General features: G+C 41.0%; 2 protein-coding genes across 4 annotated transcripts in view; one reads left to right on the forward strand and one right to left on the reverse strand.

The window, feature by feature from the left end:
• CRLF2 (cytokine receptor like factor 2) overlaps positions 1-4,223 on the reverse strand; it is a 43,259-nt gene extending 39,036 nt beyond the window's left edge. For both annotated transcript variants that reach the window (XM_083610979.1, XM_083610978.1), the window contains exon 1: positions 3,781-4,223. The gene's annotated coding sequence lies outside the window, so the exon portion shown is untranslated. The remainder of the gene's footprint in view (positions 1-3,780) is intronic.
• On the forward strand, positions 1,204-13,526 carry LOC310761183 (interleukin-5 receptor subunit alpha-like). 2 transcript variants are annotated; one of them, XM_083610959.1, is made up of 11 exons: positions 1,204-1,353; positions 1,822-1,949; positions 3,041-3,166; positions 4,380-4,512; positions 4,609-4,790; positions 5,620-5,750; positions 7,001-7,027; positions 9,265-9,391; positions 11,008-11,101; positions 11,499-11,571; positions 13,393-13,526. In XM_083610959.1, exons 3-11 carry the CDS (start codon positions 3,082-3,084, stop codon positions 13,474-13,476), a joined length of 936 nt encoding a protein of 311 aa, XP_083467085.1. In that variant the 5' UTR covers positions 1,204-1,353; positions 1,822-1,949; positions 3,041-3,081; the 3' UTR covers positions 13,477-13,526. The 2 variants fall into 2 exon arrangements, with proteins under 2 accessions (XP_083467085.1, XP_083467084.1); XM_083610958.1 differs by lacking the exons at positions 1,204-1,353; positions 1,822-1,949 and having other exon boundaries at positions 2,785-3,166.
• The last annotated feature ends 1,643 nt before the right edge of the window (positions 13,527-15,169 follow it).

Raw genomic sequence — 15,169 nt, forward strand, 5'->3', positions numbered from 1 at the left:
TGTTAATAGCAGCTGTGGAAGATGGAGCTTATTCAGATTGGGACAATGACACTTCCAATTGAAATCATCCCTTTTCCATCGCCACCCAGCTTTTATGCACCACTCAGAACAAAACTTGCAGGTTCTCTACAGGTTGGCAATTTTATTGTGCCAAAGTAAACCTCTCTGTGTCTTAAGGGCAGCTTCAGAGGTCTTGCTAGTAGTCCAATTGGTAAGATCAATTAGATTGGTGAGCATGAGAGAAAGGAGCTTTTCGGTGGTGTCCCCACAGTTATGAAACACCCTTCAAAGTTGTTTGTGTACAGCTCTATCAGGACAGACTTTTAACCAGGCATTGGAAACCCACTGAGTACAAATACTATTGGCCTGTTTGGGTGAGTTGGGGTTCTATCTTATTATCTATCTATCCCCCCTATTTTTGGAGTTTGGCAAATCTTAGAATTCTTCCAAGCTTGCTGATACCTCTCTCTTGTGCATCAGCTACATAAGCAAAGGCTGAATATCGGAAATAAAGGGAATGGTGACTAGATATGATACGCGTCATTTCTGTTGGTTAGAATATTATTTTCCTGAGCATAACACTGGAAATATCCTGGGTTGAGTTCCCAGTGGATATCCATTGCAGCCTCAGGAGCAAAATTGAAGCTCTCCTCATTTATTGACAGAAACGTGCTTGCCCCTTCAGAACGCCATGGTGACAACTGTCATTCAACAAAAGAACACTCTGCAGCCCACAAGCTATTGTCTTTCCTGGGCTAAGAAGATGTGAAAATAGGAACTCCCCAAAAAGGAAACTTTTGGCTGACATTAAAGACAGGAAGTGGTTGTTCTTAATGAGGCAACTATGACAACTGAGATGGCCTATGACGAGAATTTCCCGAATTTCCCCATATCTGTTATTTTAATTAGAAAACTGTGGGTTTGAAAGCTTCAGACACTTTTCTCCAGGTCCCAAGGATCCTCAGAACACCAGGAGGTCTCTTATGTCCAGAAACCCTTGGTGAACCCCGCCCATACACCGAGTTTGGAGTTTTTATTATCATATCATTTATGAACAAAAGCTTTTGACAATGCTCTCTCTAGGAGATATATTTGTTCAGTGGGCCTGTACATGGTGTATCCTTCTTCAGGCAGTATCAAGGATATAAGGAAGGCATCAGAAAGGCCTTCAAGAGTAAGAGAAAGCATCTCACTACTTTGTTCTTTCTTATTCACTTACTGTAAATTGGAAGTGAAAGAAGGAAGTTCATGATGCAACGCTCCTTATGAAAGCAACATATATATCCTTGCTTTCTCTCTGCACTGCCACAACTTCTCTTCACTACAATCTTATTGAGCCTGTAAGAAGAGACGGTAAGAACAACTCCCCACTCAGCAGACAACAAGGGGCCACATTCATAACCTTTCACAAATACATCACCCATTTTTCATTGGTGGGGGTGGGGGGAGACACAGCAGGAATAATGGAATATATCTACTATCCCAATCCTTTCAACATCGTGACAGTCGTCACTTCTAGTTCTTGAGAAACCCTTTGCTATTCTCAAAAAACTGGAAAGAGGGTGGTCTGGGTATCCAAAACAGAAGAATGCTACCAAGAAGCAGGAATCTTATTATGACTTAGAAAGGTTTGTGGGTTAGGAAAGAAAATCAGTATTTTAGACCAACGGAAAGATTCTTAGTGAAAACGAACATGTCTGCGATTGATGTCTAAAAGAACTAGACAAAAAATATTATTGTGTGCAAACTGTATTAAAAAACAACTGCTTAACAGATTGGGCATTCTTTTTTTACTCCCAAAAACATTACCCATTGTTCCAGTACTTGATGATGAAAGATATACAGATGGACAAGTAGGGAACTTTCATACCTGGAAGGAAAAGGGACTGGATTGCTATCAAGATTAGAGAAAGAAAAGAACTGACAAACAAAAAGCTGGAAAAATACAGGTAACCAACCTATATTTCTATATACAGTGGACCTGCAACTTATACTTACTTTACATACATGATTGCAACCTTACATGGGGGGTGAGGTGAGAATAACTAAATGGAGAGCGGTGGAAATCTGCCATTCCCCACTCCCCGTTTATTTATTTTCCCCATCTGTACACTCGGTTTCGCCCCCCCCCCCTTGTTTACCAGGCAATATTAAAATGCCAAATTTAAGAATTTTATGGGGAGGGGGTTGTTCTGAAATTTGAGCAGGGTTTTCCATGCAACTTTTTGCAAATTAGCCATGTGGTATTTAACAAACAAACAAAAAACTTAGCTTTGTGTATTTTTTAAGTAGAGAGAGATATATAGAAATAGAGAGAATTATCAATACATCTTTAATTTTAAACATGGGAATATGTATATATCATCTGATTGTTAGGTGTCAGTGTTTGATAAAGCAGATTTACAGAAGAGGGTAATGCTAACATAATACAGAATGCCCTGCAGTGATTTTGTTGGGTGTTGTTGTTGTTTTTTAAAAAAGAAAAACTTTGTCATCAAGTACAATATATTGGGTGACTATGGGATGCTGACTGTGGGTGATACAAGTTGTAGTTCAACAACTGGAAGACAACAAGTTAGTCAGGAGTATTTCAAAGATGTGTTCTCTGAAAACAATGTAGATATGCCATATGTAGAACTGAATAAATACAAATGAGAACAGAAACAGCAACTTAAAACAAAACAAAACACAACAAAAAACCCCTCCAGTATTACATGTTGCGTTGTCATGCCTTGTGGGAATGTGACAGAGCCTTACAAAAAAAGTCCCCTCAGATAAACTAGAAAAGTCAGAGACTGGCAACCAATGAAATTGTTCCATTAGTAAAAGGATTTCCATTTCCCCTCACTCTTCTCTGCCCGGTCACCCTCAGACCTTTCCTGGGTTTCCCTCAAATCCTCTGGAGGGCACAGGGTAGACATAAAGGGAGATGAGAGGGAGGGAATGTTCCATTCTCCTAATGGAGTAACTTCAAAGAATACCACTCCAATGAAAATGTGGCAGAACAATGAAATAAAACAAACCCTTTCTTTCATTTTAGGATTTATTTCTGTGTATTTATATAAAAAAAGAAAGATCAGTATGGTGCCCGATATAGGATTTGCTCACACGAGTTGCCTCACAGTGTTCTGCTCTGTTTTCTTTATTACTTTTGCAAATAATCAGGGTAAGTATACATTTCTTTTGAACTGTGTGGGACTTACTTTAGCATAGATATGGTTAGAATTGTGGAAGGTTAGAATTGCGGAAGCTCAGATCAGTGACAGTGGAGAGCAGGCAAAGTCAGAGTGGAAGGAAATGTATTTATTACCAAAGTAGTTCATTAATGTGTGGGTGGATCAGGCATTTTAGTTTTGGGGTAGGGTTGATTCTTATGTGGGTGTAAGATGGAAAGTGAGGAGAGATGAAAAAAGCATATTTCCTTGAAGATCTCTCTCTCACACACACATATAGTACAGACATGTAGGCACACAATACACCTCAGGGCAGATGGATACTTGAAGAAGATTAGTTAGGTACCATAAACAAATAACATATTAGAGTAGGAAGTGTTTGTGTCCACTGAAGATGATACAAAAACAACTATGAGATATAAAACAAATCATGAAGTTCCCAGAAACTGCAGCAAACAGGAATGAAACTACCATGAAATTACATGAACAAGCAGCTACATGAACAGGCTCAGTGGAAGCTGAAATGAGCAGGTGTCAGACTTCAGGGACTCTGCTTCCTCCCCTCTTGGCTGTAGTTAAGCAGTACAAAGAGAAAGTAGTCTCTTACCAGTAACAGAAATGTTTAATGTACGGAGCAAAAGAGCAAGCGACCATTCTCAGAGTGCAGGTGATCCCAATTAAGGTTCTGTCCACTTCCCTCTAGTCACACCCATCCTCTCACCTCCTAGCCACCTGATCTCTCAACCTTTGAGCCTTTTGCGCAGTCACCTTATCTAATCTAAGAGCCTGCACAACTTACAGTGAGAAAGTGTCAGCTAGTTCACTCTATTCCCGTTCTTCCTGCTGTTCACCTCCTAGTTCTGTCCAACTATTGTCTTCCGAACTGTGCCCCTCAGCAAACCATTGTTCCAAAGAAACACTACTCCACTGCTCCTGTGGAGTTTCAGGATCCTGGCCATGAGCGGGGGGGGGGGGGGTAGGCTCCTGCCATTCCTCATCAGAGTTGTACTCCTCAACCCAGTCTCTGAAAGCAAGTAAGCGATAGAGAATCACTTCTGTGTTGAAAAGCCACTTGACATTAAAAAAGGAAGTACTTTGCATAGTTTGATCTCATTAAACACATATAGGATGAGCACATTAATCCATGCAGGTATGCAGCCTCAGAGCCACACACACACACTGATCATTCCTATTTTTTCTCCCCAGGACACAACGAGGCATCAGCTGAAAATTTATCCTGTGTCATTTACACAGTTCATGTTACCTCAATGAATTGCACTTGGGATACTGGCAGGAATGTTCCTAAAGACGTCCAGTATTTTCTATACTTGATATATCAGTAATTCATTTTCATTTATTAAATAGGGGTGGGGAAGGGAATGGTTAGAGTATGCTGCTCCTGGTTGGGTTTTTAACAAAATGTTTTGGCATGCAGCGAAAACGATGGAGAAGAGACAGAATGCCCCCAGTACAAAAATAATAAACTTGGAAGACATGTTGGGTGCCATTTTCCTAATATAAAAGTTCCTGAGAATCATATTACCCTCAGAGTGAATGGATCAAGCGAAGAATCACCGGTTCAGCCTTTGGATCAGCAATTCTGGCCTTTCGATCATGGTAAGAGAAAGAGGGTGGGGTTTGTTTGTTCGTTTACTCATAGTGCAAAAAATTAGATATCTTGAGATACCTTATAAATCAGGGATGGGGAAGCTGTGGACTTCCAATATTGTTGTTGTTGTTGTTTGGTCGTTTAGTCGTGTCCGACTCTTCGTGACCCCATGGACCAGAGCACACCAGGCACTTCTGTCTTCAAGTCTTCACTTCTGTCTTCTGTCTTCACTTCTGTCTTCTACCTCCAATATTATTAGACTCTAAATCTCTTCACCCCTGATCACAGGCTAGGCTGGCTGTGGAGTCAGAAATCCCTCACCCCTTCTCTAGTCCTTTGTTTTAAAATGCTTGTAAAATTAAAGAAACCTCAAAGATGTATTTGTCTGCCTGCATTCACATACCCTGTACCCCTTCAAGACCTCTCACCACAAAATTCCTGGCTATAAGCTGGGTGACACCTACCCACAATGTATGTGAATCTGAAATGCTTAGGAACTGGAAGCAGGGAAGTTCACCACTCAGATGCCCTTGAAATGTCACAGCTCTCCGCCTGTCAAGAGCCAGTGTGGTGTAGTAGTTAAGAGCGGTAGATTCATAATCTGGGGAACCGGGTTCACGTCTCCGCTCCTCCACATGCAGCTGCTGGGTGACCTTGGGCTAGTCACACTTCTTTGAAGTCTCTCAGCCCCACTCATGTCACAGCATGTTCGTTGTGGGGGAGGAAGGGAAAGGAGAATGTTAGCCACTTTGAGACTCCTTCGGGTAGTGATAAAGCAGGATGTCATATCCAAACTCTTCTTCTTCTTCAAGTAAAATACTGGCTATTTCATTACAGAAAAACTTACTCCACCAGAAGATATCACTTGGAATTGTCATGAACAGCCGTGGGGGTGCAAAGTACAATGGAAACCCCCTCCCTGTGCCTTTAAAGATAATGCAGACTACTGCTTTATGTATGAAATAAGGGTAAGAGGTTAATTGTGGTTTTGCTTGTTGAATAGCTTTTTGTTACCTTTGCTAGTCTCATGTGGCTATCTGATGTAGAAATTCGTGGTGAAAGAAACATTTCACATTTTGAAAATTTGTCCAATTTCAAATGTACACGGAATTTAGTTTGACTGCTATTCCCTATCTACCAGGGTGAATGGTAATTCTTAGATAGGTTTTGTTGGTGGAGATGGAGTTGTGTACAGTTCTTTCATGAGTAAAGAAAATCCTCAGATAAAATAGAGCGATACTTTCCTTGTGGGATGACCTCCCAACAAATTCTGCATTGCAGCCTCGCTTTTCAGTTCCTTTGTTGAGCCTCCCTATTAGAAAAAGCTTATAGTATTTTATCTGAATCCAACTAATGTTTCTTGGCTGTTTTGTTCTCAGTCAAAAGCCAATGTCTGTAATATAGTCTAGAAAGTCCCCATGAGGATAGACACATCATCCGTCTTTCATGGTGATGTCAAGGTTGCAATGTGTGAGCTACATTGACCAGCATATACCATCACCCCATACATGCAGGTGCATCAGTGTACTCATGTGCAGAAGCACCCAGCAACTATGTTGGTTTCTGAAATCTTGCCCTTCCTAGCTTCATACTGTGTGGCTGAATTTAGGTATGCATGCTGGTACACAAATGCCAGGTCTATCCCACATATTTAAAATAACGACTGGATTGTGGAGATACATTTATTTGCTGAGTTCCTATATACATCACAAGCTGGTTTGCCAAATCCTTGCACTATAGCAGAGGCAGCCTATTTGTGGCCCTCCTCTTAGCCCCAGTTGGGATAGGCCAATAGATGACAGGATCCCCCTACATCTGGAGGATCACAGTTTTCCTACCCTTGGTCTGTAGGAATGCAAAATGGTTGCCTGGTGCTTTATTGTCAGCACTTGTGGGAAGCCAAATACCGTTTTGTAAATTTTCACATCTATTAATGTATGGAAAAACGTGAACTTCTATAACTCACTCGTCTTCTTTTTAATATGTATGTTTATAATTGTGTGTGTGTGTTACGCAATGAAAAAAAGAAAAGATTATGGGGGAAGTTAATAGTCCACCCACAAGGAAGTCAGCCCTCTGTCCTCCGATATTATCAGTTACTCTTGACAACTTTTGCCTTCCTTACTAATGAAGGTATATAGCCAAATTTGTGAAATCTAGCATACTTTGAAAAAGTACAATGGAAACCAACTAAAAATGTTACTTTTTTGTCTCTAAGGATGAAATCAGAGGCCAAATTTCAACAGTAAGTATTGCTATCTTATATAAACATGAGGCATGTGAACTGAATTTAAGAATGGGAGAATCATGTGTATGCTGCCTTGGAAGAAAACTGGGCTATAAATATTAAGAAGGCAGCATAGTATTCTTTGTCCACAGCATTCTGAAATTAATTAATTAATTAATTAATAATATTTTATTGCTTATACCCCATCCATCTGACTGGATGTTCTATCTAGGTGTCCAGATTTGGTCCAAAAGGGAAAATATAGCAAAAAAATATCCAGAATCCTCAAAAGATGGGTGACACAAAGTAAAATAAATATTTGGTTTGGAACCTGCTTCATTGCTTCAGATATTCAGTGTGATATTATGCATCAGATCTGATTACCCTCCATTTCCAAAGCCTTAGGCGACTTCTGCATTCTAGTGAATGGGGAAGTCAACAAGTGCCTATAATCTTTTCATTTTCTATATTTATTTCAACTGTTTATATACTGCTTAACTCCTTAGTCTCTAAGCAGTGCCCAATAAGGTTTAAAATGCAAGAAAATAAAATCAGGAAAAAATACTTTAAACACCTGCTGAAATAAAGTCTTTACTGCATGACAGAAGTTCAATAGGCAAGCAGTTATGCTGTGTCTGTCTGTGATGAAAGCACAGAAACATATCATGGCCACCTCTGAAATTTCTGCCTGAGGAGGCAAGACTGTTTAGGGCTATGAATGCAGGGCAGGTTTAGCTCACACCACAACTGTAGCACTTTACTTGTGTGTTAGAAAACAGAGGATTGCCGTCTTCGAAGAAATAAGCTTGATATACAGCAAAACAATTGAAATGCCCCCTGCACTAGCACTACGTGGGCTTAGGATCCCGTCTGTTCATGATTATCCTAAAGATGACCTCTTAGCCTTTCTACTGACTGTTGCTCGTATGGAGATAGCCAGATGTTGGAAAACCAGTAATGGGCTGAAAAGTGATTCTATTTTATGATTCTTTTATGATTTTCTGTGACCATTGGGCCACTCTGCTGTTTTTTTAAAAAAATTCTGGGTTTGAATTTTGAAATGCTCTTTACAGTATGTGTGACTTTAAAGAGCACTTAATAAACTCTTGTTGTACCAAATTTGGCTTTGTTTGGACTTTTTTTGACCATAGGAACGCATTAATTGATTTTCAATGCATTCCTATGGGATTTCGTGCTTCGCAAGACGAAAAATTCGCTAGACGAAAAAATTCGCAGAACGAATTAATTTCGTCTTGCGAGGCACCACTGTACAAAATATAATAAACATACACCAAAGATGTGGCTGCTACAGGTGCCACATAATACCCCTTCTGCATTTGTAAGAACTTACTCATTTAGTGTCATAGCACTTATACTTAAAAAAAAAAAATCGAGATTTTTACATACATTATATTATCTCCTTCTTCCCTCCCCCCCCCCATATCCATTGGAAGGGTTCAAGCAATTATCCTCAGCCATGGGCATAGCATCTTTCGTTTCCACCCAATGTCTTTTGTTCCAGTAGTTTCTATCCACTGAAGACAGGAGTTCCATCTGTTCCTTACCGTGGTGGACTTGACCTTCCACGTTGTTTCCTGTGACATTACTGTGACAATGTCTGACTGAATAAGTTCAAACAAATAACTATTCCATGCCTCTACTGTCCATTTTTCTCTATCTTTCCAACCTAAAGCTATCATTGCCTTTCTCGCTAATATCATAGCTTTGAAAGTAAACTGTCCCCTTTCTCTATAGCCATGTTTCCAAGTATACCCATTGTCATGAAATCAAAGTCTATTGAAAGCTTCACTTTAACCTTTCATTATTAACCTTTAGGATTTTAATTCCAGCTCTCTAAATTTGCTTACTTTAATCTTATCTATTCCTTATACTTTGGAACTCCCTGCCTATTGAGATGAAGCAGGTGTCCCAGAATTACAGACTTGTAGAGGTGGGAGGGACCCCAAGAGTCATCTAGTCCAACCCACTGAAATGCAGGAATCTTTACCCGAATGTAGGGCTCAAACACACAATCCTAATATTAAGTGTCTCATTTCATCTGTTTCAGCATGTTTTAAAACATGCCTGTAATTTTTTCTTGATGTTCTTGTTTTATCTTTCTTAACTGTTTGAGGTTTGTTTCCTTTTACAATCAAGTGGTATGTGTAAGTTTATGAAATAATAAGTTGATGAATATGAATTGGCATGCTATTTCACCAACAAAGAGATAAAGCAGATTAATGTTCTACTTTTAGTTAACAAGAGGAGAAACCCACCAATATTACACGGTACGTGGGAAATACTCATTGAGGCTCCGTGCAGCTGGACAGTATTGTCCCATTGGGACACAGTGGAGTGAGTGGAGTAAACCAATTGTGTTTGGTAAGATTACGGATTTATTTATATTTTTTTTCCATTGGCCCTTTCTCTGTTATTTTCTCTTCTGGCTAACTCAGGTGCTTGTGTGCCTCTATCAGCCTGAGAAACAAAGCCATCCAAAAATGTTTATATATATCTATTCAGAGAACTCCCTCAGCATGCAGAACGATATAAATTTGTAGATTAAAATATTTTTTTGAAAGAAAACAGCCCATACTTCCAAGACTTCCAGCTTCTAGGACTTACAGAAAGTTTCTGGCAGTTGAGCCTTACAGACATCAAAAATGATATTAGTGTCGCCCCCCCTGTTGCTTAGAGATGGAACTTTAACAGCAACAACTTATTTATTTATACCCTGCTCATCTGGCTGGGTTTCCCCAGTCACTCTGAGTGGCTCCCCACAGAATATTAAAAACACGATAAAACACCAAACACTAAAAACTTCCCTAAAATGGCTACCTTCAGGTGTCTTCTGAAAGTCAGATAGTTGTTTATTTCCTTGACATCTGATGGGAGGGAATTCAACAGGGCGGGCGCCACTACCAAGAAGGCCCTCTGCCTGGTTCCCTATGACCTCACAGTGAGCAAACTGCCAGAAGCCACTCAGAGCTGGATCGTGTCTGGGCTGAATGATGGGGGTGGAGACACTCCTTCAGGTATACTGGGCTGAAGCCATTTAGGGTTTAAAGGTCAGCACCTACACTTTGAATTGTGCTCGGAAATATACTGGGAGCCAATGTAGGTCTTTCAGGACCGGTGTTATATGGTCTTCGTGGCTACTCCCAGTCACCGCATTCTGGATTAGTTGCAGTTTCCGAGTCACCTTCAAAGGTAGCCCTATGTAGAGCGCAGCGCATTGCAGTACTCCAAGCGGGAAATAACCAGAGCATGTACCACTCTGGCGTAAGGTTACCAGATTTTTCCCAATGAATCCGGGGACACTTTTCAACTTCAGTGGATTTTGTATGGGGACTGATTTGTAAATCCAGGGACTGTCCTCGGGAAAGGGGGACGTCTGGTAACCTTACTCTGGTGAGACAGATCAGTTGATGGACTGCCGTACGTGTGTGCTTATATAAGACTGATGCCAGATTTGCAAAACACCATCCTGGTTCTTCCCAAAAAACACTACTCAGGAAGCCCCCATCCCAGCAAGCAATGTGGACAGAGCCAAGTGCCAAGAGAGGCTGTGGTTGTTACCAGGTCTGGTGCGCTTTTAAGGACCAGAACTTTAACAATTAACTGCCCTGATCCCCAATAACCTGGTTGGAAGAGGGAAACAAAGAGTGCTGTTTGGGGGAGGTGCCACTATTGGCATAGCGTAATTTTTTGCTTACCTTTTAAGTGCTGAGATAGGCAGCTGTAGCTGTCACTATCTTCTTTCCTTGCAATGCATCTGGGCCGCAATGCAATGCCCCTAGAGGAACATTATATTTGGAGGCAGGTTCAAAGGCTTTAGCCTCCTGGCTTGACACTTTCCCTTTCAGCACTGGGACCTTAAAAGTTTTAAATAAATTAAAATCATGCCAGCATTGTTGGTGCCTGGCCTAACCACATCACAAGCTGATGCTGGGCCTGTGTTTATGATACTTAGCACTAATGCCTTCCTGTCTTTTCAGGTACTGACCCCAATCCATTTCCCACAGAATTATTAATACTTGTAGTACTTGGGACCGTCATAACAATCTTGCTCCTCATTTTGATCTGGAAAAGGTAAAACACAATGACCTGCCATTTTTACCTGCATCTAGAATACAGCTAGCATTTTTAATTACCATTGTTCTGAGATTTGACAAGCCTGAGTATTCTTTGTTGGGATTTTAACCAAAAGATCTGAAAAATTCAACATTTCTAGAAGACCTGAAAACACTAAATGAAAATCTAATGTATTAATATTCTAATCAAAATGTTGAATAGAAGGATCTGTTAAAGATTTAAGACAGTGCAGTACATATAGTGCATAATTCAATCTATGTCCTATCTGTGCATGCTGTTTGGGCGAGTGCTCTCCTTCTATGCATGAAGCTCTCCATCTGCAGGCAAGAGGATATGGATCAGGGAGAACAGGATTTGAGACCCTGGTCAAAGCCCCACATTTTCCTTCCTGCAGATTCCACATATGGAGATGCCTAACTTTTCCAGTTCCGCAACCAAAAGATGTTCTTTGGCAATATGAGAATGTGGTGAGTTCTAGAATGCCTTGAATGCAGTATTCTGCCAGTTTTTAAAACAATTTAAAGATGAATGGCTGTAATTCACAAAGTAATGCTATGCGATTGTTTACTGCCACACGGAAAGTGTCATGAAATTGCTGACCTAGCACTTTTCCCCATTCCTAGAGATGTTTGTGTGCTAGAATTTTATCTAGTCTAGTAAGGTATTTCCACAATTTGTAATAATAATAATAATAATTTATTTATATCCCACCCATCTGGCTGAGTTTCCCCAGCCACTCTGGGCGGCTCCCAATCAAGTGTTAAAAACAGTACAGCATTAAATATTAAAAACTTCCCTAAACAGGGCTGCCTTCATATGTCTTTTAAAGATAGGATAGCTGCTTATTTCCTTCACATCTGAAGGGTGTTCCACAGGGTTGGCGCCACTGAGAAGGCCCTCTGTCTGGTTCCCTGTAACCTCACTTCTCGCAATGAGGGAACTGCCAGAAGGCCCTCAGCGCTGGATCTGTGTCCGGGCTGAACGATGGGGGTTGAGATGCTCCTTCAGGTAAACAGGACCGAGGCCATTTAGGGCTTTAAAGGTCAGCACCAACACTTTGAATTGTGCTTGGAAATGTACTGGGAGCCAATGCAGATCTCTCAGGACTGGTCTTATGTGGTCCTGGCAGCCACTCCCAGTCACCAGTCCAGCTGCCGCATTCTGCAGCTAGAAAATAGCTGCCGGAAAATTGCAGTTTCCGGGTCACCTTCAAAGGTAGCCCCACGTAGAGCGCATTGCAGTAGTCCAAGCGGGAGATAACTAGAGCATGTACCACTCTGGCGAGACAGTCTGCGAGCAGGTAGGGTCTTAGCCTGCGTACCAGATGGAGCTGGTAGACAGCCGCCCTGGACACAATTAACCTGCGCCTCCATGGACAGCTGTGAATCCAAAATGACTCCCAGGCTGCGCACCTGGTCCTTCAGGGGCACAGTTACCCCATTCAGGACCAGGCAATCTCCCATACCCGCCCGCCCCGTCCCCCCAAAACAGTACTTCTGTCTTGTCAGGATTCAACCTCAATCTGTTAGCCGCCATCCATCCTCCAACCGCCTCCAGGCACTCACACAGGACCTTCACTGCCTTCACCGGTTCTGATTTAAAGGAGAGGTAGAGCTGGGTGTCATCTGCATACTGATGAACACCCAGCCCAAACCCCCTGATGATCTCTCCCAGCGGCTTCATATAGATATTAAAAAGCATGGGAGAGAGGACGGAACCCTGAGGCATCGTGTATGAACGATGGAAGTCTCCAAACACTGTAACCACTTCCCCAAACCTATCTGTGTGGTCATAATAACAAAAAATGTAAGAGTTTCTAGTTATAATGGGTGGGATTCACCTAACTAGCTCCATCAGTAGAAGGCCTGTGTAAGAAACTAGTAATTTTACTGACATTTTAGTGCCAAGGTTAGTTGCTTAATTTCATCTAAAAGAAATGGGACTTTCAAGTAAGTTTTAACTTAATTGGAGATATTGAAACCATAATAATTCTACCCCGCCCACCTGGCTGGATTTCCCTAGCCACTCTGTGGAAATTAGAAACAGGGCTGAACTGAAAATATATTACAGAAGAAAAGCTGCATTGCAAAAAGTGTTTGCTGCAGCTTCCATCTGTCATTTTCTAAATGTTGGAGGAACTGTGGAAAGCTCAACCACCAGCACACTATTCTTCAGTACTCGCTATGCTAGTAGAACTTTGTTATGAGCTGTAATAAAGAAGTGAAACTGAAGTGGTCACGAGCCTTAGGAATTAACCTTAAGGGGATTTTTCTTTTCCCTTTTTGTAGAAAACATGGGTGGACCTGATGCCAGCAGCAGATGAAAAAATAACAGTGGTTGAAGAAATGAATTGTGATTTGCAAAAACAATGACAGATTTTCATTAGCCAGCTGCTACCCCAAAATAAATTAGGGAAATGCTATTATTTTGGTGCTTCCTTTCATCTCAGCTGCAAATGCATGTATACAAGTACAAAAGCTGCTACTCAAGCACACTGGAAGACAATGCCAGGGATGTTTCCTATGCAAGTAACAGCTAGAGAAAGAAGCTTGTGTGTGTGTGTGTCTCCAACTGTAGGGATCAACACACAGCCAACACAGAAATCAAGTCAGGTGTCATTTTGCTACACAAGTGGCAATGATGACAGCAAGGTACATGCAACTGAACTATCTACACAAAATTTCTGTCCCCTAAAATTTAAAGGGTTATAGACTGGGTGCACTAAATTCAGAAGGGTTGGTGGACTTAACTGTTTGAGAAACACTACTCTAAAGGACTTCGTCATGCTGGCCACATGACCCGGAAGTGTCTCCGGACAGCGCTGGCCCCCGGCCTCTTAAGTGAGATGGGCGCACAACCAGAGTCGGACACGACTGGCCCATACGGGCAGGGGTACCTTTTCCTTTACTCTAAAGGACAGGGGCTACTGTGATGTTTGTAGTCTATCTTTGCCATGCTTCATCGAAATCAAGATCTCAACATTTTCTAAAGATGCCCACTGCTCCAATAAATGAGTCTTATTGGCCAACGAGGCTTTTTGACAAGCCTGTTAAGATACTCAGTTGATTAGCTAAATCTTACATTTTGCTGGTTTTTATTGCCAGCCAAGCTTTAAGTGATCATTATTGTGATACTTCCGCATCCATGTATTGTGATTTTAAGTTTTAGTGTATTGATGTCTTGTGCCCTGCACTGAGATTTTACAAATATCATTAGCATTTTTAGCTCTTAATTCCTCCTGCTAAAGGAGTTAATAAAGGTTTATAAAAACCATTTCTAATGTACTGTGTAATCCTAAGCATTACTAGAATAGTTGCATCAGAGCTAGTCATGCTGCAAAATATTCCTGTGTTGCAGAGGGTTAGAATAGATGACTCTTGAGGTCGCTTCCAACTCTACAATTCTATGATTTATCTAATACATTATATGCATACACAACGGAAACACTGAATATACCTTATCTATTTATGAATGAACTATATTGTTCTGAAGTGCTGCTTCATTCACTTTGTTAATTTGACAGCTGATGTCATCAGTACAACCACCAGCTGTACAAATCCAAATTATTTCAAATCCACCTACCTGTTTTCCAATGCGGTTTTATATCGTGCTTCCCACCACTTCTCTTTTGGGGCCCAATTGTCATACTATTGCACAATGAATTATGTACATAAGCATTGCCAAGCCATTTTTTATTATTATTTTGCAGGTTCTAGTGTTACCATATTCAAAACAGGTTCCTTGGATTCTAAATCAAACTATTTTGCCCATTTGTCATAAAGATGTAGTCAAACCTCTGGAAGTCTCAGAAAGTAGATCTCATTTACTCTTTTAGCGGAAGTTCAATCATTAATGTCCAGTGATCAAATGTGGTATTAGCAGTGCCAAGCCAAGTCAAATTCAAATGTTACCCACCCCTCAGCTAGGCCCACTCCTCTACAAAATCCTGCTGCACCAATTTAATTTTTCATCTGCATTCCCTCCCCTATCTGAAGCTGGTAGAAGTACCATACTGCATAGCAGGCATGACCCTGAACATCAAGTTATAACAGTAAATTCAATACA

This window comes from Podarcis filfolensis (assembly GCF_964270895.1).
Source record: "Podarcis filfolensis genome assembly, chromosome: 4".
NCBI lineage: Eukaryota > Metazoa > Chordata > Lepidosauria > Squamata > Lacertidae > Podarcis > Podarcis filfolensis.

Excerpts from the sequence above, each read along its gene's own strand:
- LOC310761183 (XM_083610958.1), top strand. The coding sequence starts at position 2,944 with ATGTTCCATTCTCCTAATGGAGTAACTTCAAAGAATACCACTCCAATG. Across the intron at positions 5,751-7,000 it reads GCTTTATGTATGAAATAAGG|GATGAAATCAGAGGCCAAAT; the intron begins GTAAGAGGTTAA and ends TTTGTCTCTAAG. Across the intron at positions 7,028-9,264 it reads TCAGAGGCCAAATTTCAACA|TTAACAAGAGGAGAAACCCA; the intron begins GTAAGTATTGCT and ends TTCTACTTTTAG.